Source organism: Macaca thibetana, chromosome 18 (genome assembly GCF_024542745.1).
Source record: "Macaca thibetana thibetana isolate TM-01 chromosome 18, ASM2454274v1, whole genome shotgun sequence".
NCBI classification, from domain to species: Eukaryota; Metazoa; Chordata; class Mammalia; order Primates; family Cercopithecidae; genus Macaca; species Macaca thibetana.
The window spans coordinates 32,726,871-32,753,461 of record NC_065595.1 but is presented as its reverse complement, the minus strand read 5'-3'; the positions used below and the strand labels follow the sequence as shown (position 1 = coordinate 32,753,461).

General features: G+C 41.8%; 3 protein-coding genes across 15 annotated transcripts in view; all 3 read right to left on the bottom strand.

Annotated features, from left to right (window-relative positions):
- The window catches only part of SMAD2 (SMAD family member 2), a 96,560-nt gene extending 82,022 nt beyond the window's left edge, over positions 1-14,538 (bottom strand). For 2 of the 9 annotated variants that reach the window (XM_050768175.1, XM_050768172.1), the window contains exons 1-2: positions 14,444-14,519; positions 14,002-14,087 (exon numbers count right to left, since the gene is read on the bottom strand). The gene's annotated coding sequence lies outside the window, so the exon portion shown is untranslated. Of the gene's footprint in view, positions 1-14,001; positions 14,088-14,443 lie in introns of all 9 variants that reach the window. The other 7 variants (XM_050768176.1, XM_050768178.1, XM_050768177.1 and 4 more) reach the window with 6 other exon arrangements.
- Positions 1-26,591, bottom strand: part of IER3IP1 (immediate early response 3 interacting protein 1) — a 1,095,035-nt gene that overhangs the window by 771,082 nt on the left and 297,362 nt on the right. The window lies entirely within an intron of this gene.
- Positions 23,438-23,728, bottom strand: LOC126941500 (thymosin beta-10-like). Its single transcript, XM_050768201.1, has one exon. The coding sequence runs from the start codon at positions 23,650-23,652 to the stop codon at positions 23,482-23,484; it is 171 nt and encodes a 56-aa protein (XP_050624158.1). The 5' UTR covers positions 23,653-23,728; the 3' UTR covers positions 23,438-23,481.

The following is a 26,591-nucleotide window of genomic DNA, read 5'->3' as shown; positions in this document are numbered from 1 at the left end:
TTACCTGTTCTAGAAATTCATATAGATGGAATTATGCTGTCAGTACTCTGTGTTTTTTTTAACACTCTTTCAAAAGTTCTCTTGTATTCGTTTTCTAAGAATTTTTGTCACGAACAAACACTAAATGTTATCATATGCTTTCCCGTTGTCCAAAGTTATATGACTTTTCTCCTTTAATGTGTTAACATGATGAATTTCATTTACGAGTTTTCTAATGTTTAATCATCACTGCATTCCTGAGACAAATCCTAACTAGTTATGGTATTTTTGTTTTGAGTAAATGCTAACATTTTACAAACTACAATTTTTATTGCCATGTTCATTGGTGAGAATGCAGCCTATATCCCCTTCTCACACTATCTGGTTGGGGTATCAAGATTATAGTAGCCTTGCAAAGTAATTTTTCTGTAACATTTTGTATAAGATTTAATTCCTCATGTTTGGTTGCACTTGTCCATATGGGGTTTTCATTTGTAGTCTGGTGTTTTCCTTGAGGACTTAAAATTTTATATTGGTACAGGTATATTTATTTTGTTTTGTTTTGAGAAAGAATCTCACTCTGTTGCCGAGGCTAGAGTGCAGTGGCACAATCTTGTCTCACTGCAACCTCTGCCTCCTGGGTTCAAGTGATTCTCCTGCCTCAGTCACCTGATTAGCTGGGATTACAGGCGCCTGAAACGACGCTTTGCTAATTTTTGTATTTTTGATAGAGATGGGGTTTCACCATGTTGGCCAGGCTGGTCTCGAACTGCTGACTTCAAGTGATCCACCCACCTCAGCCTCCCGAAGTGGTAGTCACCACGCCCAGTCTGGTATATTTCGAACATGACTTTATTTTATTTATTTATTTATTTTTTTGAGACAGCGTATTGCTCTGTCGCCCAGGCTGCAGTGCAGTGGCACTATCTCGGCTCACTGCAAGCTTCGCCTCCCAGGTTCACGCCATTCTCCTGCCTCAGCCTCCCAAGTAGCTAGGACTACAGGCACCCGCCACCAGGCCCGGCTGATTTTTTTTGTATTTTTAGTAGAGACGGGGTTTCATCGTGTTAGCCAGAATGGTCTCCATCTCCTGACCTCGTGATCCGCCCACCTCAGCCTCCTAAAGTGCTGGGATTACAGGCGAGAGCCACCGTGCCCGGCCGACTTTTAAGTTTTTAAATCATAATCTAGTGAAGTTTCTAATTCTTATTAAGCCAACTGTGTAATTTATTTTGCTAGAAATTGTCCACTTTACCTGTTTCCAAATTTAAAGAAATAAAACTGTTCACAGTAATTTGTCTGCAGTTACACCACCTCTTCATTTCCAATACATTTGTCCATTTTTTTCCTCCTCTATCAATCTTGGCACTCTTTTCAACTTAGTTACATACACTAAACCAAAGGTACTATTTTTGTTGTTGTTGTTGAGATGGAGTCTCGCCCTGTCGCCCTGGCTAGAGTGCAGTGGTGCGATCTCAGCTCACTGCAACCTTTGCCTCATGGGTTCAAGCGATTCTCCTTACAGAATGTATCTCCTGTAATTGTTGGGTCCTTGCTAATTGTACTCTTCTAATCCTTTATAACCTTGTAGTTTTTTAAATCTACTTACCTACCTTTTCATAAATTACTGAGAGATACATTAAAATTTTCTACTACGATTACAGATTTGATTTATCCCCGTAATTCTTCCAATTCTTCCAATGGAAAAGAGATACCTAGTATCTCTTTTCCATTCCTTTGCTTTTAAACTATGTCATCATACTTTTAGGAGTATCTTCACTTGTAAAATACAGCTGGCTGGATTTTTTAAATTTTTGATCTCCTTTAGCCAGCAAGTTTAATCTGAAATTACGTATTGAGTTTATGGAGATACTTGAGCTTATTTTCTACCATCTTATTTTGTGTTTTCTAATATCTATCCATTTTTCTTTACTTTTTTCTTCTTCCCTGCCTTATATTGGAGTGATCAAATTCTCTTCATTTGCACCCCTCATCCCCACTGACTTGGAGTTACACATTATTCTATTTCAATTCTTTTGGAGAGTTATCGGTAAAAAATTTTTCATGGAAAACTTTAACTTATCATTGCATTGCAGGTGAAAACAGTCTATTAAAAACCATAATAAAGAATTTTTTTTTTAAGAGATGGGTTCTCCCTACGTTGCCCAGGCTTTAACTCCTGGACTCCAGCGATCCTCCTGCCTCAGCCTCCCAAAGTGCTAGGATTACAGGCATGAGCCACCACGCCCGTCCAAGGGAATTTTTAAAAAGCAGAAACCTCATGATAGGGAGAAGAGGTAAGGAGAAAACAGAAGCAAACTTTTAATGGCTGGAAAATGGGTGAGTAGTAATTGAACAGATCAGAAACTACTAACTCTAGACTAGCTGTAGGGAAAGCTGAAAACAAACGATTAACACAGAAATCCTCAAAATGTTAAGGAACCAACAGCGAGTCACGGCAAGAACTGAGGGCCAGGCGGGGGAAGGAGTAATAGGTGGTACTTGTTAGAGCTTTGTAGAAAAGAATTCAGTTCTTAGATTTGCGCCCCTTACTGTCTCTGGTTAACTAATCCTCTGCCTCAACGTTTACTTTCTGCAAAGGGGAAAACAACAATCTCTGGACTAGGAGATGGCCTGGGTATAAATAGAAAGAAAAGAGCGTGTCAATGAACATAAGCACACTATGCTAAATGTCAACTCCCAAACCCCTTCCTCCACTGGGTTCTGGCTCCCAAATACTAGCAGCCAGACCTCCGCCCAGTTATTCAGATCAAAAGACTTCACCAGGGTACCCGACCAAGCCAGGAGGAAAGGCACACAGATGCTAATACTGGGAGTTTACCAACAAACAGCCTGCTCAGATCCCTCTCCATTGAAACTGAAAGGAGACAAGTTTCACCCACACGTTCAGTTTTTGATCAGCTTTTTAGATCCCCACTTCTTAAGAATTACTTTATCTGAGGAAAAACGTCAAACAAAACCAGAAAAAAATCAGCTTCAAGAAAAGACTACACAGAGAAAGAAAATATTTTTAAAACATCAGTATGGCCAGAGAAACAAGACTCAGCAACCCTGAAGAAAGAGCAGCATGCTCTCAAACGCAGCATTCAGAGACCTGACCAGCTTTTGCGTAGCTTGATAGCTCATGACAGCAGAACTAGGGGGGAAAAATCAATAGAAGTGCTAGAAGATAAAGTAGAAGAAATCTTCCAGAAATGAGAAAAGAAAGACGGGAAACAGTAGAGAAAAAGCGAAAAAAATTGGAAGGCTGGTTCCAGAGGTCCAATGTCTCAACAGCAATTCCAAATACAGAGATGCAGAGTAGGGGAGTCAAACAGATAAATTAAGAAAAAGCCCCTGAACTGAAAGATGGGAGTTTCCAGATGGAAAGGGCCCATCAAGACCCCAGTAAAATAAATGAAAACAAACCTACATGAAGGCCCATTGTAGCGAAACCAGAATGAGAAGGACAAAAAAAGGGCCTGAAGTTTTCAAGGAGGGGAAAAAATAAAAAGGTTATACAGAAAACAATCAAAACGGCTTTGGTTTTGTCAACAGTACACTAAATAAAGTCAAGAGAGCAATGGCTTCGTAATCCTGGACTTCATAATTTTTCAAAAAAAAAAAATTCCAACCTAGACTTATGTTACCCAGAACAAAGGCATTTTCAGACATGCAATATCTCCAAGTATTTACCGCCCCCGCCCCTCCCTCCCCGCGCCAACACCCTCTCCAGGAAGGTCCTGAAGAATATGTCTCATCAAAACGAGATACTAGTAAAACAAAAAGGAATACGATCTACACTTGAGCCCAGGAGTGCAAGGCTATAGTGAGCCATGATCACCCTACTACACTCCAACTGGACAACAGAGTGTGACCTTGTCTCAAAAAATACACACACACACACACACACACACACACACACATACATATACGCACACATAAAGAAACAACGGGAGATCTAACAAAGAAGAGAAAATGAAGGCAATCCCTAATATGCTGGTGAGGGGGAATCTCAGGATGACTGCTGTGTACTAGGTGTAGAGGCAACCAGTGCAAATCGGAGCAAGTTAAAAAAAGACGAAGCCAAAACAATGGCATCTTCTCTCCAAAATGAACACCGTAAATGTCAATGGAAGCATAACCTTCACTGATGAGAGCTATAATGACAAATGGATAACGGTGATTGATGGGGCCATAAAGAACAGTTTTTAACCACTCTTTACCAACATCTCAGCAGATTTCTGATTCCAAAGATTACAATGCAAAAGAAAAAAATTTTAAATAAGAGGAATTCTTATATTTGTACATATTTATATATGTATGGATTTATTTAGACCAGTGCTATTCAACAGAAACAGGATGCAAACCATATACTGTTAAATTTTCTATCAGCCATATTTAAAAAGTGAAAACAGGTGTGCTTTAGTCAGTTCAGGCTGCTATAACAAAGTACTACTGACTATGTGGCTTATAAACAACAGAAATTTATTTCTCACAGTTCCGGGGGCTGCAAGTCCGAGATCAGGGTATCAGCATGGTTAGGTTCCAAGTAAGGGCCCTCTTCTGGGTTGCAGACTGCCGCTTTTTTCAGGTTTCTACACATGGAGGACAGAATGCTAACAAGGGTCTCTTTCATGAAGGCACTAATCCCGTTCATGAGGGCTCATTATCTCCCAAAGATCCCATTTCCTGATGCCATCACAACAGGAATTACAAGATGAAATAATTTAATAATTTTACTAATTTAACCCAATATATCCAAAATACTATTTCAATTTGCAATCGGTATTAAAAACCACTGAAATATTTAACATTCTGTTTTTGTACTGTTAGAAAATTAGTGTGTATTTAACGCTTGTGGTCCATCTCAATTCCAAGAGTTCAATAGCCACATGTGACTAGTAGCTATCACACTGGACAGAGCAACTCTAGAAGGATAAATGAGAAGCTAGTAACAGTGATTACATTTCTGGAAAGCACAACTGGGCACCGGGAGATAGGAGATGTGAAGGAGACTTACTTTTCTCAGTATTTATAGGAGATGTGAAGGAGACTTACTTTTCTCAGTATTTACTATTCTGTTCTCTTTCACTTTTATACCATGTGCATGTGTTATTCGAAAAAATGAATGAAACACATTCTCCAAAATAAATTACAAATGTAGATATTCTTTGAACTACTCCTAGCAATCTATCTTACAGACAAACCTGCAAAGGAGCAAAATGCTATATAAATGAAGTTACTTGTTGTTGCATTGTTTTTAATACCACAAAACTGGAAATCATCTAAACGTTCAACAGAGGACTGATGATATATTCACACATCTGGCCAGGCACAGTGGCTCACGCCTGTGATCCCAAAACTTTGAGATTGGCAACTGTATGGCAAAGAACAGACCGGTAAAGAGACTCTTCACTGCGTATCCCTGAATTTTGGATTGCAGTCATGTATTACGTATATAAAAATTCACTATTCCACATGCAGCTATAGATCTGTTTTCATTGACCCTTCCTTGCTTTGCTGTGATATTTAAGTCCATTGAAAGCCTGTTTTTCCAGTTCCTCCATAGAGAGGTCTGAGGCTTCTTTCTCCCAGAAGCCCTAGATGTTTCAATGATATGAGAACACTTTTTATTTTTTAATTTTTTTAAGCACACAGTTTCCAGAGTTCTGTCTCCTTTCATTGAATGGTATTATAATCTCAGCCCCAGCTACTGAATCTTATCTCTAGTAAATGCCCCACAGCCAGACTGTCCTTAAAGTTGACGGATTTTTCTAAGTTTCTAGAACCTGGGCACTTTCTCTCCCCCTTTAAGATAACCTATATACATAAGAGAAAACTTGTTTTATATTTTATCCAACATTTTCATCTGTTTACAGTAGGAAGAATGGGCCTAACTTGTGTCTGTCTCATTTTAAGAAATTTAGATAAAGACAGTATAATAACAGCAAACACTGAAGAAGGTATGATCATTGAGAAAAGACTGCTAAACTTGGCAGTTCATCTGGAAGGCCAGTAGGAAGGGAAATGTGAAAAAGAATGGTTAAAAAAAATTTCACAAAGTTGAAGTCAAGGACAGATAGTGATTAAATGTAGAATGCAAATGTAGATTGCACTTTTAAAATGTATGGAGGGAAGAGAAATTTCAAATCTTCAAACTGCAGGGAAATACAAAATATTCCCCAAATACCTATGTGAATTTTTATTTCAAAAGAAAACCAAAGTTAATTATTTCAACATAACATACTTTAAACATGATGGTGCTGCCTCATCTACAACATCTAAGGTCCCACTAGAAATAATATAAAATCACTGTACAGTCAATCCTCCTTATCTGTGGGTTCCAAATACATGGATTAAACCAACCATGGATAAAAAATGTTCAGGAAAAAACTGTGACTGTACTGAACATGTACAGACTTTTTCTCATCATTTCTAAAACAATACAGAATAACAACTATTTACATTGTATTAGATATTAAGTAATCTAGAGACAATTTAAGAATAACAATAAAACGTGCATAAAACAAATTCTACACCATTTTATATAAGGGACTTCAGCATTCTCAGATTCTGGTCCCTGCAGGAGGGTCCTGGAAGCAATCCTCTATGGAGACCCAGATTTTTAGCAATGTATGTTCAAACATACTACAAGGCAGAGAAAAAAACAGCAGAATTTTAGTCAAATAAATAATTCATTAGTAACAGAAAACCTCAAAAAAATTAAAATACATAAAAGCCAATTTTTTAAAAACAGATTTTTCAATTATCACTATAACTATGTTCTTTCCAAAGCGTAAGCTAGTAAGGAAAGACACTGCCAACTGGAAACCTAGGTTGGCCCTCATGGAGAATGATGGGTGATTTCTTTTAAACAAAAGCAAACAGAAAACATTGATGTGTTCAACTTTATGGACTGTCAAACCTAATGCAAGCTTGAATTTAATTCAAGAAAATTATTATTTTAGTAAAAGTTCACATGAAATAGGGACTGCTGTGTAAAGAGACTACCTATTTGTTTTTGTTTGTTTTGTTTTGTTTTTGTTTTTACCTAGGAGTTATATTCCTATCACCTATAATGAGTTTTGTGGAATCCACAACTCTATAATCAACTTGTAAACATATAACTTACATATTGGTTTATCACTCTCAGATTATTTAAAAAAAAAAAAAAAAGCACCTATGACAACACTACACAGGCCCAGACTCAAATCAGCACAAATATAAAGTACTAGTACTCCAATTGCTCTTCAAATTCCCAAAGTCTATCCTGACCCTCTTCTGAAGCAGCAACTAATACCACGTCAAATCACGTGAGTGGGGTCCTCAGGCCGTAAAAGTTCAATTAAAGGAAAGTCTAGAGTAGTGCCATCCAACACAACTTTATACAATGATGTAAATGTCCCTGGGCATCTGTGCTGTCTAATACAGTAGCCATCAGCTGCATATGGCTATCTAAATTTAGATTAAGTAAAATTTAACGTTCAGTTTCTCAGTCACAGCAGCCACATTTCAAGTGCTGAACAGTCACATGTGGCTGGCAGCTACCTGTTAAGATACAGCAGGTCTACAGCAAAAATTTCTCCAAGACCTACTGTTCAGTGGTGCTTCAAAGGCTTCCTAGTAGTGAGAATGAGAGGAAAACTGATAAGGCAGGACTTCAACAACTGCCTATTCTTCCTTCTACAAAACAGCTTTACTCCTTTTATCTGCTTTACATTTTGAAATCCTGCGTATTTCTCTCTCAAGGCCTTCTAGTTGCTGCTGTGTGCGCAGGTGTGTGCATGTTTTAAGTCTGACTACTACTGGTTTAGAGCAGAAATGGCCAATGCACAACCTCAGGCCAAAGCTGGACCCCCCTGATAACTAAAACATTTAAAAAAAAAAAAAAAAATGTTTAATTGATCAGCTAAAATGAACTACAACCTAACTGCCTATTAAGAACGTTAGGCTGGGCGCAGTGGCTCACGCATGTAATACCAACACTTTGGGAGGCCGAGGCGGGCGGATCACCTGAGGTCAGGAGTTCGAGACCAGCTTGACCAACATGGTGAAACCCCGTCTCTATTAAAAATACAAAATTAGCAGGGAATGGTGGCGCATGCCTGTAATCCCAGCTACTTGGGAGGCTGAGGCAGGAGAACTGCTTGAACTTGGGAGGCGGAGGTTGCAGTGAGCCAAGATTGCACCATTGCACTCCAGCCTGGGCAACGAGCAAAACTCCGTCTCCAAAAAAAAAAAAAAAAAAGAGAGAGAATTTTAAAAGCTGATCTCAATAAGGAAAATTTGCATTCACTGCCACAGATAAAGTATCTCTAGTCAACAAAAAAGTTTCAATAGTTCATTCAAGTCAAGGGAGAAGGCTCATGGGCCCAGCTTCCACAGCATCATTTATGAGGATTTTATACAGGGGACTCTGCAAAAAAGATTCACCACCCCACGTTTTCTCTTTTTTTTTTTTTTTTTTTTTTTGATATGGAGTCTCACCCTGTCTCCCAGGCTGGAGTGCAGTGACAGGATCTCAGCTCACTGCAACCTCGGCCTCCCGGTTCAAGCAAGTCTCCTACCTCGGCCTCCCGAGCAGCTGGGACTACAGGTACCCGCCACCACACCCAGCTAATTTTTGCATTTTTAGTAGAGACAGGGTTTCACCATGTTGGCCAGGCTGGTCTCAAACTCCTGACCTCAAAGTGATCTGCCCGCCTCGGCCTCCCAAAGTGCTGGGATTACAGGCGTGAGCCATTGCCTACGGCCTCACCACTCCACATTCTGAAATGAAAGATGTGATGAGGATGGAACATTTCCTTGACATTTACAAGACCTTAACCATTATGTCTTTATAGAATTTCTGGAAGTAGCTGAAGCAGCATATGAAAATGTAGTTTACTTTTAAATATAGGCAAACTATAAGATCACAGATTTACTATGCTACTTCCTCAGATCAAGAGTCTTTTTTGACTTAAGAGACTCAAACTAATGAACAGATGGAACACCAGTGGTTCACTCAAGATTATTCTTACTGAATATATTAAATGTAAAACTACATCCCCCTTTCCCACAAAATGAGGGAAGGTATGACATTGTACATTATTCAAGGAAATGCACATTTTTACATTAAGGTAGACATGTGTACTAAAGAGAAGTAACTAAAGTCTATCCTCACTTTCCACTACTCTACAGCCTTGAGGTCAATGTAAAACCAGATTTTGAAAAATGACAGGGCTACCTAGGAGAATTAATGACAATTTCACAGTAAATTTACAAACTTTGATAAGAATTAATCACATTAGAATTTCTATTTTCTTAAGAGTACAAATCTAAAGATACATCAAGCACCTGTCCTATCAATGTGCCTCAGTTACAAATAAGAGGAACCCACAGAGCCAAGGAGAACCATTCACACTGTACAATGTGAGGCAAGCACAGAAGACACAGAATTGCCCTAATATTTCTGGCTATCTGACCAAACTAAAGGCAGTGTCTAAATCCACCTGGCTTGGAAAAATTACATTCTTCCTACATGAAATTGCTGAACTGAAGCTGAGAGCTATCTTTCAGATGTAAATCTAGAATCAACATTGAATTATGTCCTAACTGAATACATCACAATTACACCAACCTGAAAAAAATGATCAAAATTGATCAGGGACAAGCAATAAGCCTCTATGCATTTTTAAACCAAAAAGGCTAGTACTTTTTTTTGTACTACTGCTAAAAAAAAAAATCCGATTTTTAAAAACAGCCAAGGCTACACATTACAAGGTCACCAATAATTATCTGATGGTGTAGATGTTTTAAAAAGTAACCCTGAGGTAAGGTTAGAAGAAATGAGATCAAAAAACTTATCAATGCTAATACTGGGCAGAAGTATTATCAATGCTAATACTGGGCAGACATTACAAGAGTCAAGAAACCCTCAACAGAGAGACTGGCCAACTATTCACTCTTGCTGTATCCTAGAAATCTCGAGCATACTCTATCTCAACGCACAGTGAAAAGCATACGCTACTGTCAAAGCACAAGTGAAATTTTATGATACTTCTGTATTCTGACAAAAAAAAATTACTTACTCTGAAGAAAGGGGGTGGCATAGGGTGCTACCACACTGAGACAGCCTTTCTTTACTGCTGGCTACCCTTTCAGCTTAGAATCTGAATGGCTGTCTGAATGGCAAAACAAATGAAAAACATCTTGGTCATAACAGGTACTGTGGATCTTTCATGAAATAAACCATAAGTTATAGCACAATCTTCAACCCCTTTAAGAACATTTCTTAATCATCCTGAGTGACAATCTAAAGTATATTATGTAGATTACTGCACTCTTAAAAAGATTTTCCCAAACATGATTTAAGCTAATTGATGAACATTCATTACTATGCTTTCAGGTCTGGTCCTGCACTCAATGGCCCCAGACATGCTAGTCAGGCTTTGACTATTTTTGTGTCTTGTAGATTATCTCTGTTATCCTCACCGGGCTGTTATCTGTTTTTTTCTTACAAGAGACACTAGACTAACATCCTATTACCCAGCCCCCACCACACCCCCTGTAAACCTCCCACAGTACCCATAATCTACTTGTTTCTAATCTAGTGCAGGTTTAGAAGCCAGATAAGTTTGCTTGTTAGAAACACTTTAAGTAAATGCCAATGCGTTCTTATTAAAGGGCTCCAAGGCTTTAAGCTATCGACTGGGACAATTTGGCTATCCCAGGCCTTTGTTGTTCATTGTCTGCTTCTCATATACATTTTATAATAGGTCAATAATAATAGTGTGGGCAAATCATTTGGATTAGAAAAAGCCCAAGTAACAAACCCACAACTACAAGAGAGGAAGAAATCATTTGAGAGGACCCTTATGTCTCAGGCAATGTTCTAGGTACTTTAATTGTGATCACTGAATAAGGAAGGGGTTATTACTTCCATTTTCTGTCAGAAAACCAACGGTCAGGGGTTAAGCAGTAAATTGCCCAATATTGTAACTGAGAAACAAAATATTAGCCTACGGCTCTCTGATTCCAAAACCCACTACACGAGACTGCTGTCCAATCCTGAGTCTCGGTTTAACTACCTGTTTTTACACTTTATTCCTGATCCTTCCACTGGAACCTGAGTTATTCAACTTTGCTTTCTTTCCTTAACCAGTTTCTGTAACTAAAGGGCAATAAGTGATCAAATTAAGGTCAGATGAAGCTTAGCTCTACAAGTGTACATCTGTTCAGCAATAAACACGTTTCTGAAAGACTGGTTGTATCTTCAGTTTGTATAAGCTGTGTAAAACTGGTGACAATTGTTCCCAGTGACACTGAGTTAACACTTCACATCTTCCCTAGTGCTATCCGTTACATGTGATAGGAAGCAAGGCAAGCATACTTTAGGAATGGCTCAGTAATGCATGTGCCCCTGATTTGTACACTAACAACTGTCTTACTCTGAACACTGGAGAATTGGGCAAAGGACATGAGTTTCCACTTTTCTAACTCCATTAAGGAACAGGGGTGTACTTGTTTGCTGGTAAGATACTTTATTGCCTAGTCCAGAGCCTGACACACAGAAAAAGCTGTTTATTGAATAAATGCTACTTGCTCAATACAAGTTATTTGTTGAAAATAAATGCACAACCTCTCCTAAACTGGTTTTAAATTCTTTACGTTTCACATTTTCTGACATACCTTTGGAATACTTAGTGGAAAACATCTTACCTCTTACAGAAACTATGGGCCTAAAAATGGCTCTTCTACACCCATCAAAAGGCTAGGAATCTAAAAGACATGTCCCCCTCCACCCTCTAAAAATGACTCTTTGTCCCAAGAATATGAATAAATCTCCATCTGCCAGGCTGCACTAAATACAGCTTTTATATGCATTACAAAAACACCTGTATTTAAAGCTGCTACAAAAGGAGGTTTTTGGAGCCCTAAAGCACAAAACCAACAGAATCAAAACCAAAAAAGAATAAGGAAAGTCTTTTAAAACTGACAGTATTTGCAAAATGTAAAAATTCAATAGGTCTTTGCCCAACAGTTTACACAGCTAAACTGAGCTTTTCCATTCACATATATTCCCCCAAAGGTGAAGTAACCAGATTATAGCAACATGATTCTAATATTTACAATGTGAAAATGAAAAGGTGACAACCACCTCTGGCCATCTTGAAGTAGAATAGAAACAACCTTTGTTTCTATCAAAGAGAAGTTTTGTTGAAATACACAAAACCATCCCCAATATTCCTACACCAGAGTTAAAACACATACCAAGCCTGGTAAGTCACAAACAACAAGAAATTACCCTGCACAGTTTCTTAAAAGACTATTATTTCATGAAGCGTACAGACTGTGTAGAGACATGACCACTTATGACTAAGTAAACGTAGGTTACAACCTTGAAAAACCAAACTTTTGTTGAACACCTACAATGCTTGTGGCCGCACTTAAGAAGGTGTGGCTAAGTATAAAAACCAAGCTCTAAGAGCATTTTCTTACTAAAACCCCCAAAATCAACGTTTCCAATCACGTTACATTAAACCTGGCCAGTGAACTGCCTTGAACTCAATTAAATCCAATAGAATTTAGTATTTATAGTAAAAGTGGGTACACTCTTTACAAATGCCAAAAGATGTGAACTATTTATATTTACTACCAAAGCTTAGTTTACGGCAAAGGGTAAGGAACTTTAAAAATAAAAGTATTACTTTTGAATTTAATATAAACGTCTGCTAAATGACCTTCTGGCAGAGGAAATTCTTTAACTATCTTGTATGGGTTTTCCGAAGGCAAACTTTTTAAAAACCCTCAAACTATGGTATATTTATGAAGCTCATTTTAAATTATTTCTTCCATCTCTGCTTCACTAATTCATGTATTAAAACTGTTGAAACTCCATTTAACAATTTAACTTCTCTGTAAGATAGAAACTTTTTTAACGGGGGTTAAAGTAGAATAGCAAATTTTCAGCATAAGAGCAAATTTATTATTAGGCTAAAGGAAAACATCCTATCAGCGATTCATTCATACGAAACTATCAGGTTCAATTCATATGAAGTCAGAAGAGAGAAAAAGAATTTTGGAAATTCACATCGCAAAGATATTTCTAAAAAGATGTAACTACTCCAAGTTATTTACTTATTAACAATTATTTTACACATGACATTTTAAAAGTTTCACACACCCAAATTTAAGATAGTCCAAATTGTAACAAACAAGACATGACTTTGATGGAAAATGCTGCTTGCAAACTCGTTTTCCCTGGAGATTTCTTTCTAAAAGATATGGTTGACAATACACTGGTGGTATTTTGCTTTTAAAGTGTTAAGAGGAAGGAATAACAAAACCAACCCAGGTATTTTCTGTTTAGGATCAAAAGGAAATCGTAAGGATAAATAAAAGACAAAAAAGGGCCTGACCCAAGGACAGTATCCCCCTCCAAGAGAACAAAGTAAGTTGCAATTTTGAAAACCAAGTTTGAAATAAAAGAAACCACTTCGAGGGCTTTTCCAAAAGCGGGTGATAAAAACTAATAGGCTCCACCCGCAGAACTTTCACAAGTGAGTGAAGGATGATCACAGTTATCAGCTGTGTGCGTGTTTGTGAGTACACATAAGCCATGGAAAACCCGAGACTACTATGGTTAACAAAGGTTACCGGACCAAAAAAAAAAAAAAGTGGAGGCAAAGTATTACGCGCCCCTAACAAGGCTTCCCCACAACTCCTGAAACAAGAGCTCTGGCCCTTCGGCTTTAAAAATCAGAACCACAAACTATGGAGTGTTAGAGCCGCGAGGGGAAGGGAGGCAGGCAGCCCCCACCCCCGCCAGGCTGGGCGGCAGCGCCGGGCCGCCGAGCACCGTACCTCCCCGGCTCTCTGGCCCCGAACCCGCACGCCCGGGCCGGCGCACCCACAGCCCCCGAACTCACCACACCCCAGCCCCCACCCGCCGCGGCCATGTGACACAGCCCATCGCCCGGGCCGCGGACGCACGCAAACACACCCCTAGCCGGAGGCCCGCGGGCGCTCAGGCTTTACCTGCACGGTGGCGCCAGGTCCCGCCCCGTCAGATCCAGGGGGTCCGGGACCTTTTGTTCCTTCCTCTTCCGATGGGATGGAGGGGGCTGGGAGGGGAACAGGGGAATGGGCGATTGGAGGCGGAACTGAAAACACTCCCGGCCGCCGTCTTCCCGCCCCGCCCCCAGGCCCGGGCCCGGCCGCTTGCCCCGGCGCGCGGGAGGGTAGAGGGTAGAGGGAGGGTAGAGGGAGGGGAGGGAGGGGAGGGGAGGGGACGGAGCCTGGCCGCCGCCCGCGGGGAAGGAGGGGGTGAGGACGCGCGCGCCCGCGCTGCCCCTCCTCCCCTCAGGCGCGCGTCCGCAGCCCTACCGGCCGCCCGCACGGCCGCGCCCTCCACCGCCAGCCCACCTCCGCTTCCGCCCTCCGCCCTCGGCCGCCGGCCGCCGCGGCGCCACGCACCCACCTCCCGGCGGCTGGCGGGCTGCTGGCTGGCGAGCTGCTCCTCCGCCGCCGCGGCCGCGCGGGTAGACCCGCCTGCCACCCTGGGCCGCGGGCCCCGCCGATTCGCCAGCGCAGCCCCGGGGCTGGCACCCTGCCGCCCGCTGATTGGCGCCTCCAGCCGCCCGTTAGGGCGCGAGGCACGCCGGCCGAAAGCCGCGCGGGGCGGGCACGGAAGACGGAGGGAGCGGAGGAGGAAAGGAACGAGGCCGAGCGCCGCGGGCAGGGCCGGGGGGCGAGCAGGGCGCGGGGAGTCGCCGGCCACCGCCTCCCCACCTCCCTTTGCCTACGGCCCGCCCCGCCTCCCGGCCGGACCGGCGGCGCCCGCAGCCAATCAGCATGCGGGGAGCTCGGGGTGTGAGCCGCGCATCGGGGGCCTCGAATCGGAAGGGAGACGTAGCTCGCTGATTGGTCCCGCCTCCCCAGTCCAGCGTGAGGCGAGGCGAGGCGGGGCGCGGCCGGGCGGGGCTGGACGCCCGCGGTTTCGCTTGAGTTGGACTCCTGCGCGCTCCCACCGGAGTTCGGGGGCGGCGGGGGAAAGGCCTGCGCCCTGCCGCGCGGGAAGACGATTCCCGGCGACCGCCCGATCCCTCGCCAGCGTCGTGGGGTAGGGCCTGTGGGGGCCTGCCGCTTCGTCCACAGTCCGTCGTGAGGCCGGCAGCGGACACGTGCTCATCCCACTGGGAGGCCCCGGGCAGCCCGGAGGACGCGCCTAGGAGAGAAAGGGGGTTTGGGAGAAGCCCGAGGACCCGTCCCGCGACTGGGCGCGCCCTATGCAAATGAATGGGCGGGGCCCTCGTGCTGCTGAACGAGGGTAGGTTCGCGATGTAAATAAGCCCAGAGGTGGAGTCTTTGGAGAGCACTTAGGGCCCGGGTAGGGGATGCCAGATCTAAGTGTTTAACCTAAATCTTGGTTCCGTCTTCAGTAAAAATGATATCAATAATCCACGTCCCGAAGGGTCTGTGAAGTCTAAAAGAAAGGCATGTCATAATGTCCTCTAATGGCTGGGATATCTTCCCTTCCTCTTTTCTCCCGTTGCGGCGTTTAGGCCCCAGCTTGGGCATCTGCCCTACAGGAGGCAGCAAGGCCCTAAACTTACCACAGACCAGGGCATAACCGCACCCAGGGAAAACCTTGTTGCTTTTACCCTTAGGAGCACCCAGGCCTCTGCTGACAAAATATTGAGCCCAACTAATCACATCAGGTGTTTACTATGCACCCACTGTGACACAGGCAGGGAGTACCGTAGAACTAAAGTTGAAAAGAAACTTAGGTCTCACACAGGTGCCAGAGACAAGACTAGAACACGGTTTTTTGGGGGGTGCCTGTCCAGTAATTCATTCTCATGTATGGCTTACTTTATAGATATAATTGGGGACTTCAGATAAGCGGGAAAGAAGCACTAGCAATACAAATCAGTAATCAGAAAGTACCAAATGAGCACTCCAAACAATAAGAGTTTTTGAAGTATACTCTTTCTTCTGAGAAATGAACGTGTCCCAGAGGAGGGTGCCTTCAGATGGACCTTAAGAGAGATGTGGCCATCCCCTGAGTCATACAAGTTTTCCAGATGTCCTTTGAAAATCTCTGTCCTTTCCACCGTCTCTCTCCTCTCACATAGAGGAACTTTTCTCACGGGAAAGTTGCGATGAAGAGCATAAACCCAGGAGTCAGGCACATTGTAGCTTTGAGTACCACTCTGTTCCAGATCTGTAATCTTTGGCAAATGGAACTCACCTGCAACGATACCTACTTAAATATAGTTGTGTGATGATTAAATAATAAATATGAAAGTAAATAGCATAGGGCTTTGAAGTTCAAGGAAAGTCGGTGATCATTAACTTCTCTTCTGTTGCTTGCAAACATTTACGTTAAGACGAACCTACTCAGCAGAAATTCTTCCTCCAAAAATTCCCTTCCAGGGTGGTTTCTTCCATTATTAGTTTAGAGATAGCTCTACTAACCCCTTAATGAAAATGGTTTGTGAAGGAGACCCAGGAAGCCAATTGGTGGAGCTGTCCCACCTCCTCTGCCTTGTTTCCTCTTTCCAGAGCCACTAGGGAGGCGGGTCTAGGGCAAAGGCTGTTCAACTTACAAGTAGGAAGGCTGTTTCTGGTTTTTGGTCTGTCTTACTGCTAAGACAAGTCAACAGTTGTAATATGAAGTAGCATATTAAAAGCTACCCTGGTCACACAAGTATTTTCTCCTATGTGAACAAGGTGGAGATTTGGGTGTCCACCTAAGTAGTAGGAATAGGAACAAAAGCAGGTCTGGCTGGGATTCCAGAATGTACTCCTAGTGTGCGAGTTAGGTACTTTGAGGTTACACTAATTAAGTGGGTAGTATGCCTGAGGTCTAAGTTAGACCATTTATCCAAAGTCTCAGACTTTGGGTCCATAACTCTTCCATTTAGGAAGCCTTCCAGGATGTATAATTGAGGAAGAGCGAGGAGGGACAATCTGGCTACCAATGCAGTCCCCAAGGGGCTTAGAAATGGGAACATGCCTACTGTCCCCTCTGCTAGAAATGCATCTAAACCAAAGTGGGTCAAGACAGAAACTGAATGCACATAAAGCAGGGATTGCCATGGCAACAAACAGCTTGGAAATCCACTAGGGTACCTCAAGATCTATCAGTAAGTCCCTATTGTATAAATTAGATTGAATGAGTCTTATTTTTATATGGATAGAGACCAAGTTTAACCCTTCATTAAACATGACACTGCAAAATCACATCTAAATCAATTCAGAATCCAATTCAAAAGTAGTTAAGTGCACTAGAAAGACATAAGAAAAATGATAATGGTGGTTTCTTCTGGAAAGAGCCTGAGGGTCATAAGTGGAAAATTTAAATTTCATCATTATTTCTTTTGTAGTTTGATTTTTTTGAAAAAGCTCACTGCCTTGGTTCAGACTTCATTTTCTTTCATTGGAAGCATTGCTTTAGCTCTTCAGCTGGTCTTCTTGTCTCTACTCTTGCTCCCTTCCAATTCATCCTCCTTCCTGCTGCCAGAATTTTTTTAATAGCATATTTTCTAAATGTAAATCTGATATCACTACCTTGATTGATAGTGTCCTTCTTCCAGTTTTTTTTTTTTTTTTTTTTTTTTTCCGGGATAAAATCAAGACTATTTAGCATAACCTAAAAAAGATCTTTAATGATCCATCCCAGGCCAGTCTCTGTAGCGTCACATCTCAACACTCCCCACCTTGCTCCCTTTTCCCCAGCCAGACTGAATTCCTGACAGTTTCCTTAATCACCATGTTCTCTCATTCCCCAGTGCCTGTGCTGTGCTCTCAGTTCTGCTGAAAGCACTTGCCCTATGCTGCCTGACCAACCTCTGCTCATCCTTCGAAGCTCTGTATAGAGCTTCAGTACCCTCATTCGTTCATTGATCTCTCTATCCGTACAAAGACACACAGAGACACGCACACACACACACAGTCGTGATCTTTCAAAAAACAACTCATTCTCTCCTCTCTGGTCAATTTTTAAAGCCCTTTCTGGCTTCCCCAGCCCAAAGCTATACCATTCACGTATGAATTTTCTCTCATACCTACAGTAATATACATACCATTACTTCATTATGATTAATATATTGATCCATTCATTTAGTCTTGAGCAGTTTTTTTTTAAGCTTCTCCTGTGTATATATGTATTGTCTCCCCATCTAGATTGTAAATTCCTGAAGGACAAGGACAACTTATTCTCACTTGTCTTCTCCTACCCTTACCAAAATACTAATTGAAGAAAGATGAAATACAGCATTTGTATAAAAGAAAAACATGCCACAGGTCTGAAAACATTCTACACAGCTTTGCGCCCATTCTTCCGGTTTATAGTGGCCCTCCATACAACTGTTGGGTCTCTTTTCAACATCATTTGCTCATCCTAGTGGGATTAAATTGCAGTGAGCATTACTACATCTTAAGGAAAGATCCAGTTATTTGCAACTGAGAGGATACTGATTAAATGAGATAAGTAAAAATTTTAAAGAACAAATGTGTGGAGTTACTTTTATTGTAAATGATAAGGAAGAAATCCAACACCAGCTAGATTTTCATATTGATACAGTGAAATTTCAGGTTCCAAATGAATTTATGTTGCAGATTTGAACATATGCAGCCCCCCAACACACAATCCTTATTCACATTAGTTTTTGCTAAAAAGAAAAAGTATTTCACATCTGATAGAATATGCAAGAGACAGGAATAAGGCATATCTGAGGAAAAAACTTGAAATTTAACAAGTGTTCATCAGGTATCTGTCATGCACCTACCACAGAAGCATTGATTGATCATGGTGGAAAATTCTCACTCTTTGGCCAAAGTCGCTTGAAATAAGACAGGTAGGATTTTTTGTGATTAAAGAGAGAAAGAGATTAAAAGAGAAGTTGGCTCTGATAAAGACAAAAATATATGGCAAAACAAATTATATTTCTCATCATTCTCCAGGCATCGTAGTATTCTATTTCTTATCTCTACACTTAAATGGATAAATAATGATTAGAAGACTAGATCATTGGATAACCCAGTGACTGTTCAAATATTACTTGGAAAATTACAATACAATTCCAATGCAATGAGCTCTCCCATAAAGGCATTTAAATATCTGAGATCTACATATTTTGGAAAAAGAATAAAAGAGGCCAGTGTCTAAACCCTGAAAGAACAATATCCAAATTGTTTGAAGTTCTGTTGTGAGGGGAGATTATTTGGTAGTCATATGCCAACAATAGGGCCTTATGCTTTCATTATAATTGTCTGTGGGTGACAATATTGACTGAGCCAGGCTGCTGCTAGGCAGGAAAGTGTATGAAGGTATAATACTCTTGGAAAATTTCAAGCTTATTAGCATAATTGCTCTGATGAAAACTGAAGAGCTTACTTAACATAGCTGACTAGAGTAGACAATAGATGCATAAGCAGTGTCCTAATTATTGAATTAATGAGTCCCAATTGTTTGTCCTTACTGTAAACAGTCCTTGCTATGAAACAGACATTTGCTGAAGGAGTCTGAGAATTGTGTTAGCTGACAAGTGGCCAGAATGTAATTAATGGTGGGAGAGAGCCAATTACTATTGGGTCCTAAAGACTTCACTGGTGAGTTTCAAGGAAAAATTATATAGCTATACAGTGGTTTCATATCAACTCTTCTTTGCTTTTGTAAACTCATGGAGCCTGATTCAGTGCTCTTATTTTGCAGTTGAGGAAACTGAAGCTGAGGCTTCCTTCTCCAAAGTCCTGTGACCACTTAGTGCCATGCATTGTGCATGTAGTATCTGCCTTTTCTGCTCTGGCACTGCCCACTGACTCTTCTTCATGTTCCTGGTCTGCATGCACACCCATGCTGCAAAACAACACTTCTGAACCTTTGCCGCTCTACAAAACTTCAAGTTCCCATTACTTTGTAAGCATATGTCCTCACCAACTATTTCGTGGTGAAAATAGAGGCAAATTTCCTACCCACGCCTGAACCCCCAATGATGGACAGATGTACCCATCTCCAGACTGACCCTTCCAGCCATTTTCCTCAAAAGCCTTGCCTATCCCTCTGGATAAGCTTTTTCCTCCACTTACTGTCTGTTCCCTTGACCACCCTGTCCAGGGTGGTCATACATACACACGTCCCTCCCAACATACACATGTCACACTCTATCACATCACCTTTAAAATTTTTTCTTTAAAAACTTATTATGTAGAATCATCACGTCCACTTACTCTGTACTGAATTGTTACTTGTCACCCCTTAACACTTAATGTAAGCTCTAAAAGAACAGGAAATATGTCTGTTTTGTTCACCATAGTATCCCTAATTCAAGCATACATGGAGGCACTCAATAAATATTTTTGAATGGATGAATAATTTTCACTCAAGTTCACTCAAACTCAGCATATCCAACTGGAAATGATCATCTCCTTCTGTTTTCCTGTCTGTGTATGTCTTAGCCCAGTTCCCTAGAAAACAAACCTGATGCAAGGATTAAGTATTGATGCTTTTTTTTTAGAAGGTATAATCCCAGGGCAACAGTATGAGGGAAAAGACAAGAAAAATGGGGAACAAGGTACAGCAATGCATTACTGTGCTAAACACTACTCCATGAAAAGCCTTAAAGAAATATAGCCTGTCTCTTGGGCAGGTGCAGCCACTTGGCCATACAGCACATCTCCAGACAGGCAGTATGGAGAAATCACACCATGAAACAATGTGAAGAAGGAAGGAATTTTTTCCTGTGTCTCCTGTCTCCTGTTGGTCATAGCTTGTCTTTCAGGGAGTAAAAATTTTCTCACTTCCCAGTTGGGTTATCCATTTTCTTTGACAGTCACTCAGAAAGCCAGGTCCCATGCCCTGGAGTTCAGAAATGGTGGGAGGAAACTGGGTATGTGGCTGGTTGACCTCAGGCAGTTAAACCACAAGGGACTTAACTAAGTCTCTAGTGGTAGCAGGTGAAACAGAAGAAGAGGTCAAGGGTCCCAGAGATGGTAAGGCCCAGAAAATCTGAGAAGACATGTAAATTAAGGCTGACATAGAGTAATCATTACTACTGCAAAGGTAGGACCAGGTTTATTTTATCCACTTCATGATACACAGCACCTACCACACTATGTGCTAATTAAACTTCTGTTGAATAAATTCCTGCATAAATTACACCACCACCTGCCGGATCTACTCAAACAGAAACCTTGGAGTCATCCATGGTCTTCCTTCTTTCTTAATTCCTGCATATCAAAGACAAAATTTCCGTTGGTTCTACCTTTTTAATGTGTCTCAGATCAGTGCCTCCTCTCCAAGCTCACTGCCTCGATTCAGACTTCACTGTCTTTCATTGGAAGCATTGCTTTAGCTCCTCAGCTGGTCTTCTTGTCTCTACTCTTGCTCCCTTCCAATTCATCCTCCTTCCTGCTGCCAGAATTTTTTTAATAGCATATTTTCTAAATGTAAATCTGATATCACTACCTTGATTAATAGTGTCCTTCTTCCTGTTTTTTTTCCAAGATAGAATCAAGACTTTAGCATAACCTAAAGATCTTTAATGATCCATCCCAGGCCAGTCTCTGTAGCATCACATCTCAACACTCCCTACCTTGCTCCCTTTTCCCCAGCCAGACTGAACTCCTGACAGTTTCCTTAATCACCATGTTCTCTCATTCCCCAGTGCCTGTGCTGTGCTCTTTGTTCTGCTAGAAAGCACTTGCCCTCTGCTGCCTGACCAACCTCTGCTCATCCTTCGAAGCTCTGTATAGAGCTTCAGTACCCTCATTCATTCATTGATCTCTCTATTCATACATACAAAGACAGACAGACAGACACACACACACACACACAGAGCCATTCAGTGTTTATTGTAACAGCCAGGGTTCTTAGTTGCAAGCAACAGAGAAATTGATGTTGGCAGACTTAAGGAGAAAGAGAATTTGGTGAAAGGATATTGGGTGACTGACACAATTGCTGGGAAGGCTGCAGAAACAGGCTCAGACAATAAGCAGAAACAAGGAAGGCTAGGCAATAGCCAGGAAGACAGCCAAGACACAGGACCACATACTGGGGGAGGAAGGCAACCATCACTGGCACCACCATTCCACACAGGATGCCATGGGCTTCACTTCCAAGTCAGTGTCACTGGGCACTACCCACCATTCGCTCCCCACCACTCTCACTATCAGCACTGTTGTTCCTGGCAACCAGATGTCACTGCAGTGCCTGTTACTGCCACCAGAATTGTTTCTGCACCACCTGTATTTTGCATTACTGTCTCTGAAGCCCAGGGCAGATCCATTAGGTCAACCAAGCTTAGCCTATGTCGCATGCTCTACTTGCAGGCAGGGTTGAGAAAGTAAGGAGCTAACATTTTGGTAGGCTTCTATATTACATTGGGGATCCGCTTCTCTCCAGTAATCCTCAGATAATTATCTAAACAAAATAAAGGGGGTCAGGTTCTGGGGAGCCCCTAAATGACAAATGTCCACTATGTTCTCAGAATTGCTCAACAAATAAATTGTGCATCTACCTGAGCCAAGTTGTCTTCGAGGCACCAGGGATACAAAAATGAATAAAGTGACCACTTCATACCCACTAAGATGGCTATGATCAAAAAGGCAGAAAATAACCAGTGTTCCTAACGATGTGGAGAAATTGGAATCTTCATATATTGCTGGCGAGAATATAAAATGGTGCAGTCATTCTGAAAAGCAATCTGGTAGTATTAATACCTCCAAAGATTAAACAGAGTAACCACATGATCCAGCAATTCCACTTCTAGGTATTTACCCAAGGGAAATAGCAACATATATCCACCCAAAGACGTGTACACAAATGTTCATGGCATTCATAATACCGTGAAGTAGAAACATCCCACATGCCCACCAACTGATCGATGGTAAAAAGTGGCACATCTATACAATGGAATATTATTCAGCCATGAAAAGTAATGAAGTATTGAGACATGCTGCCATATGGATGAATAGTGAAACTTGAACCATTATGCTAAGTGAAAGAAGCCAGTCACAAAGGTCACATACTGTGTGATTCCATTATATGTAACATCCAGAATGAGCAAATCTATAAAGATAGAAAGTGGATTTGTGTTTGGCAAGGTCTGGGAGTGGAGGTGGGGAAGGGGAGTGACAGCTCATGGGTACAGGGTTTCTTTCTGTGATAATGAAATGCTGTAAAATTAGATTGCAGTGATGATTGTATAGTTCTGTGAATATACTAAAAACCATTAACTCATTTACTTTTTTTTTTTTTTTTTGCCATGCCACGAAGTGTGTTTTATTTTCATTATTCATACAAATAATTTTCTATAATATTCCAGGGCAAACCAGAGAATTTGGCAGTCCGATTGGGGGGGTCCCTTCAGAGACCCACAGGCTGGTGGCATCGGCGTGGAGTGCCCAGGTTCACAGTGCAGCTTGTGGCTCGTGTCCATCTTGCAGGTAGCTCTTCCTCCACATCACGACTGGGGTCTCGAAGATGACGGGGGTAGGAAATCCTCCAGGATTTTAGGAAATTTCACTCCGCTTCTCCTGCTCAATGGTCTCTTTGGTTGGCAGGGTGTTCTCCTGCGTCTCCGTTTTCTTCAGCTTGGCCTTATCGAAGCTGGCGATTTCCCCCATGTCTGGTTTGTCTGCCATTTTCTTAAAACAATCCGTGTAGTCGGGTTCCGAGCCCATGATCCTGGTGCTCCCACTCGCGTTGCTGCAGCAAGAGACCAACTCATTTACTTTAAATGAGTGAATTGTGTGCTATGTGAGTGATGTCTTAATAAAGCTCTTTATAAAAAAAAAAAAATGTAATAAAAAAAGCCTCCTTTTCCTCAAGGAACTGACGAGCTTGTGGGACAGCAGAGTTAAGAAGGTGGCTGCCAGTGGCCGCTGGTCATGCCTGTAATCCTAGAGCTTTGGGAGGCCTGGAAGGATCACTTGAGGCCAGGAGTTAAATAACAGCCTAGGTAATGTAGTGGGACCCTGGCTCTACAAAAACTGTATTTAAAAAAAGAGTTAACAAGGAAATAATACAACTTCAAGTTGTGGCAAACCTTTCCCTCACAGCTACTCCTTCTTTCTTCACGCCTCAAGATGGAAGATGTACCTTGCTCCTTGCCACAGCACTTACTTAACTATATTTTAAATTGTCTTTCTCTGAACAGTACGATCCTTTAGGTAGGAACAAGTGTGTCGTTGAACTTTGGGTCACCAGGGCTAGCGGCAGTGCCTAGCACACAGTAGGCTTAATAGTTGTTTGTTGAATGGTGAATAAATGAGAGAGCCAGAACTGGAACTTGGGTGTCCCAAGACCCAGACCAGATTCCTTCCAACTACACCCAATCATATTGACATCAGAAACGAATGCTTTCCAAATCTGACGGCTAGCCAGAGAGACGTCTACAACAAAAACAGTTGCGTTTTCTACAAGCTGTCAGTTTCCAGGTGTATGTTTACATTTTACACTGTAAATGTAATTTTGCTGTTTCCATTAATTATGCTATGTCCTTTGAATAATCGTTTCACTCACCTGATTTACAGCTCTCTCCCTTGAGTTCATCACATAGCACCAGCTTTGCTGTCATCTTTAGCATCCTGCAATTGCGACTTCTCACCCACTTGGCTGGTCAACACTGAGTAGGGGGCTTTCTGGCCTATGTGCACAGGGTTTCAAAGGCCCAGATTTTAGAGATTTGGTTTTTCACTTACCAAGAAGCACAGAGTAGAACTATATCGGCAAAGGTTATGTAGAAAATTATATTTTTCACGGCCTCTTGAGATTTAACTTTGCAACAAACGTTCCGTACTACTTTTAACAATCAGCTTTATTGGCTGGGTGCAGTGGCTCACACCTGTAATTCCAGCACTTTGGGAGGCCAAGGCGAGTGGATCACCTGAGGTCTGGAGTTCAAGGCCAGCCTGGTAAACATGGTGAAACCCTGTCTCTACTAAAAATAGAAAAATTAGCCAGGCATGGTGGCGAGCACCTGTAGTCCCAGCTACTTGGGAGGCTGAGGCAGAGGAATAACTTGAACTTGGGAGGCAGAAGTTGCAATGAGCCACAATCGCACCATGGCACTCCAGCCTGGGTGACAAGAGTGAGACTCAGTCTCAAAAAAAAAAAAAAAAAGCTTTATTGAGATATAATTCATATACCATAAAATTCAATCAGTTAAATGGTACAGTTCAATGGCTTTTAGTATACACAGAGCTATGCAACCATCACCACAATCTGATTTTAGAACATTTTCGTCACTTCAAAAATAAACCCATACTGGTAGCATTCACTCCCCATTCTTCTCTCCCCTACTCTTGACCCTAGCCAACTACTAATCTACTTTTTTTGTCTTTATAGGTTTGCCTATTCTGAATATTTCATATAAATGGAATCATATAGTATGTGGTTTTTTGTGACTGGGTTCATTCACTAAGCATGTTTTCAAGGTCCAGCTATGTTACAGCATGTATCAGTATTTCACTTCCTCTTATAGCTGAATAATATTCTATGATATGGATATACCATATTGGGCATTTGGTTGTTTCCATTTTTTTGTCTCTTATGAATAATGCTGCTGTAAACATTCACATATGTTTCTCTACTACTTTTTAAATCATAACTTTGTTTCAAAAATTCCTCCACTCCTCTGATGCTCTTGTCTCTCAGTAGGCTCTCCAGTAATTTACAAAGTTCTTCTAGGTTTTTTATAATTGATTATTAATGGTTATCAAAGGCCTAACGTTTACCTGGCAGTAGCTTTCCTGTTACTGTAATTATTACCAATATAGAAAATATTTCACTGAACTAATGAAATAACTGTATCTCCGATGACATTTTGTGACCTGTTAAAAGATGCCAAGGAAGGCTGGGTGCGGTGGCTCACACCTGTAATCCCAGCACTTTGGGAGGCTAAGGTGGGAGAATCACTTGAGGTTAGGAGTTTGGGACCAGCCCAGCTAACATAGTGAAACCCTGTCTCTACTAAAAATACAAAAATTAGCCAGGTATGGTGGCCCACTCCTCTAATCCCAGCTACTCAGGAGGCTAAGGCACAAGAATCGTTTGAACCCAGGAGGCAGAGGTTGCAGTAAGCCAAGATCACACCACTGCACTCCAGCCTGGGCAACAGAGTAAGACTGTTTCAAAACAAAACAACAACAACAAAAAGATGCCAAGGAACCATGTTCTTGGAGAGTCTTATCTGCTAAAGACTGTGCACTGTACTGTGAAGACAAGAATTAGGACACAGTCCTTGTCCTCCAGGATCTTCTGTTCTGTTACAGGAGACAGTTGTAGGGGACGCAACTCACCCAGTCTTGGTGGTCAGGGAAGGCCACTGTAGGCAGGATGGTACTGCTGGGAGTTAGCCAGGAAAAGAGCCAAGAGAGCAAAGGCAAACACATGAGCAAGGGCCCAGATGTGAGAGGAGCATGTTTGTAAGAAAGGGAGGGAGAAAGGAAAGGAGAGAGAGGGGAGGGATATGAGGAATTATGGAAAGAAATGAAGCTGAACCAATAAAGAAGAGCCACATTGTTAAGGGCTTTGAAAGCCACGCTAAGGAAAAGTTGCTCTGCTTGAAGGGGAAGGATTAAAAAAACATCAGCAGATCAAATGTTTGACCCTCTCAACA

Coding starts and splice junctions, on each gene's coding strand:
- LOC126941500 (XM_050768201.1), bottom strand. CDS start 23,652: ATGGGCTCGGAACCCGACTACACGGATTGTTTTAAGAAAATGGCAGAC.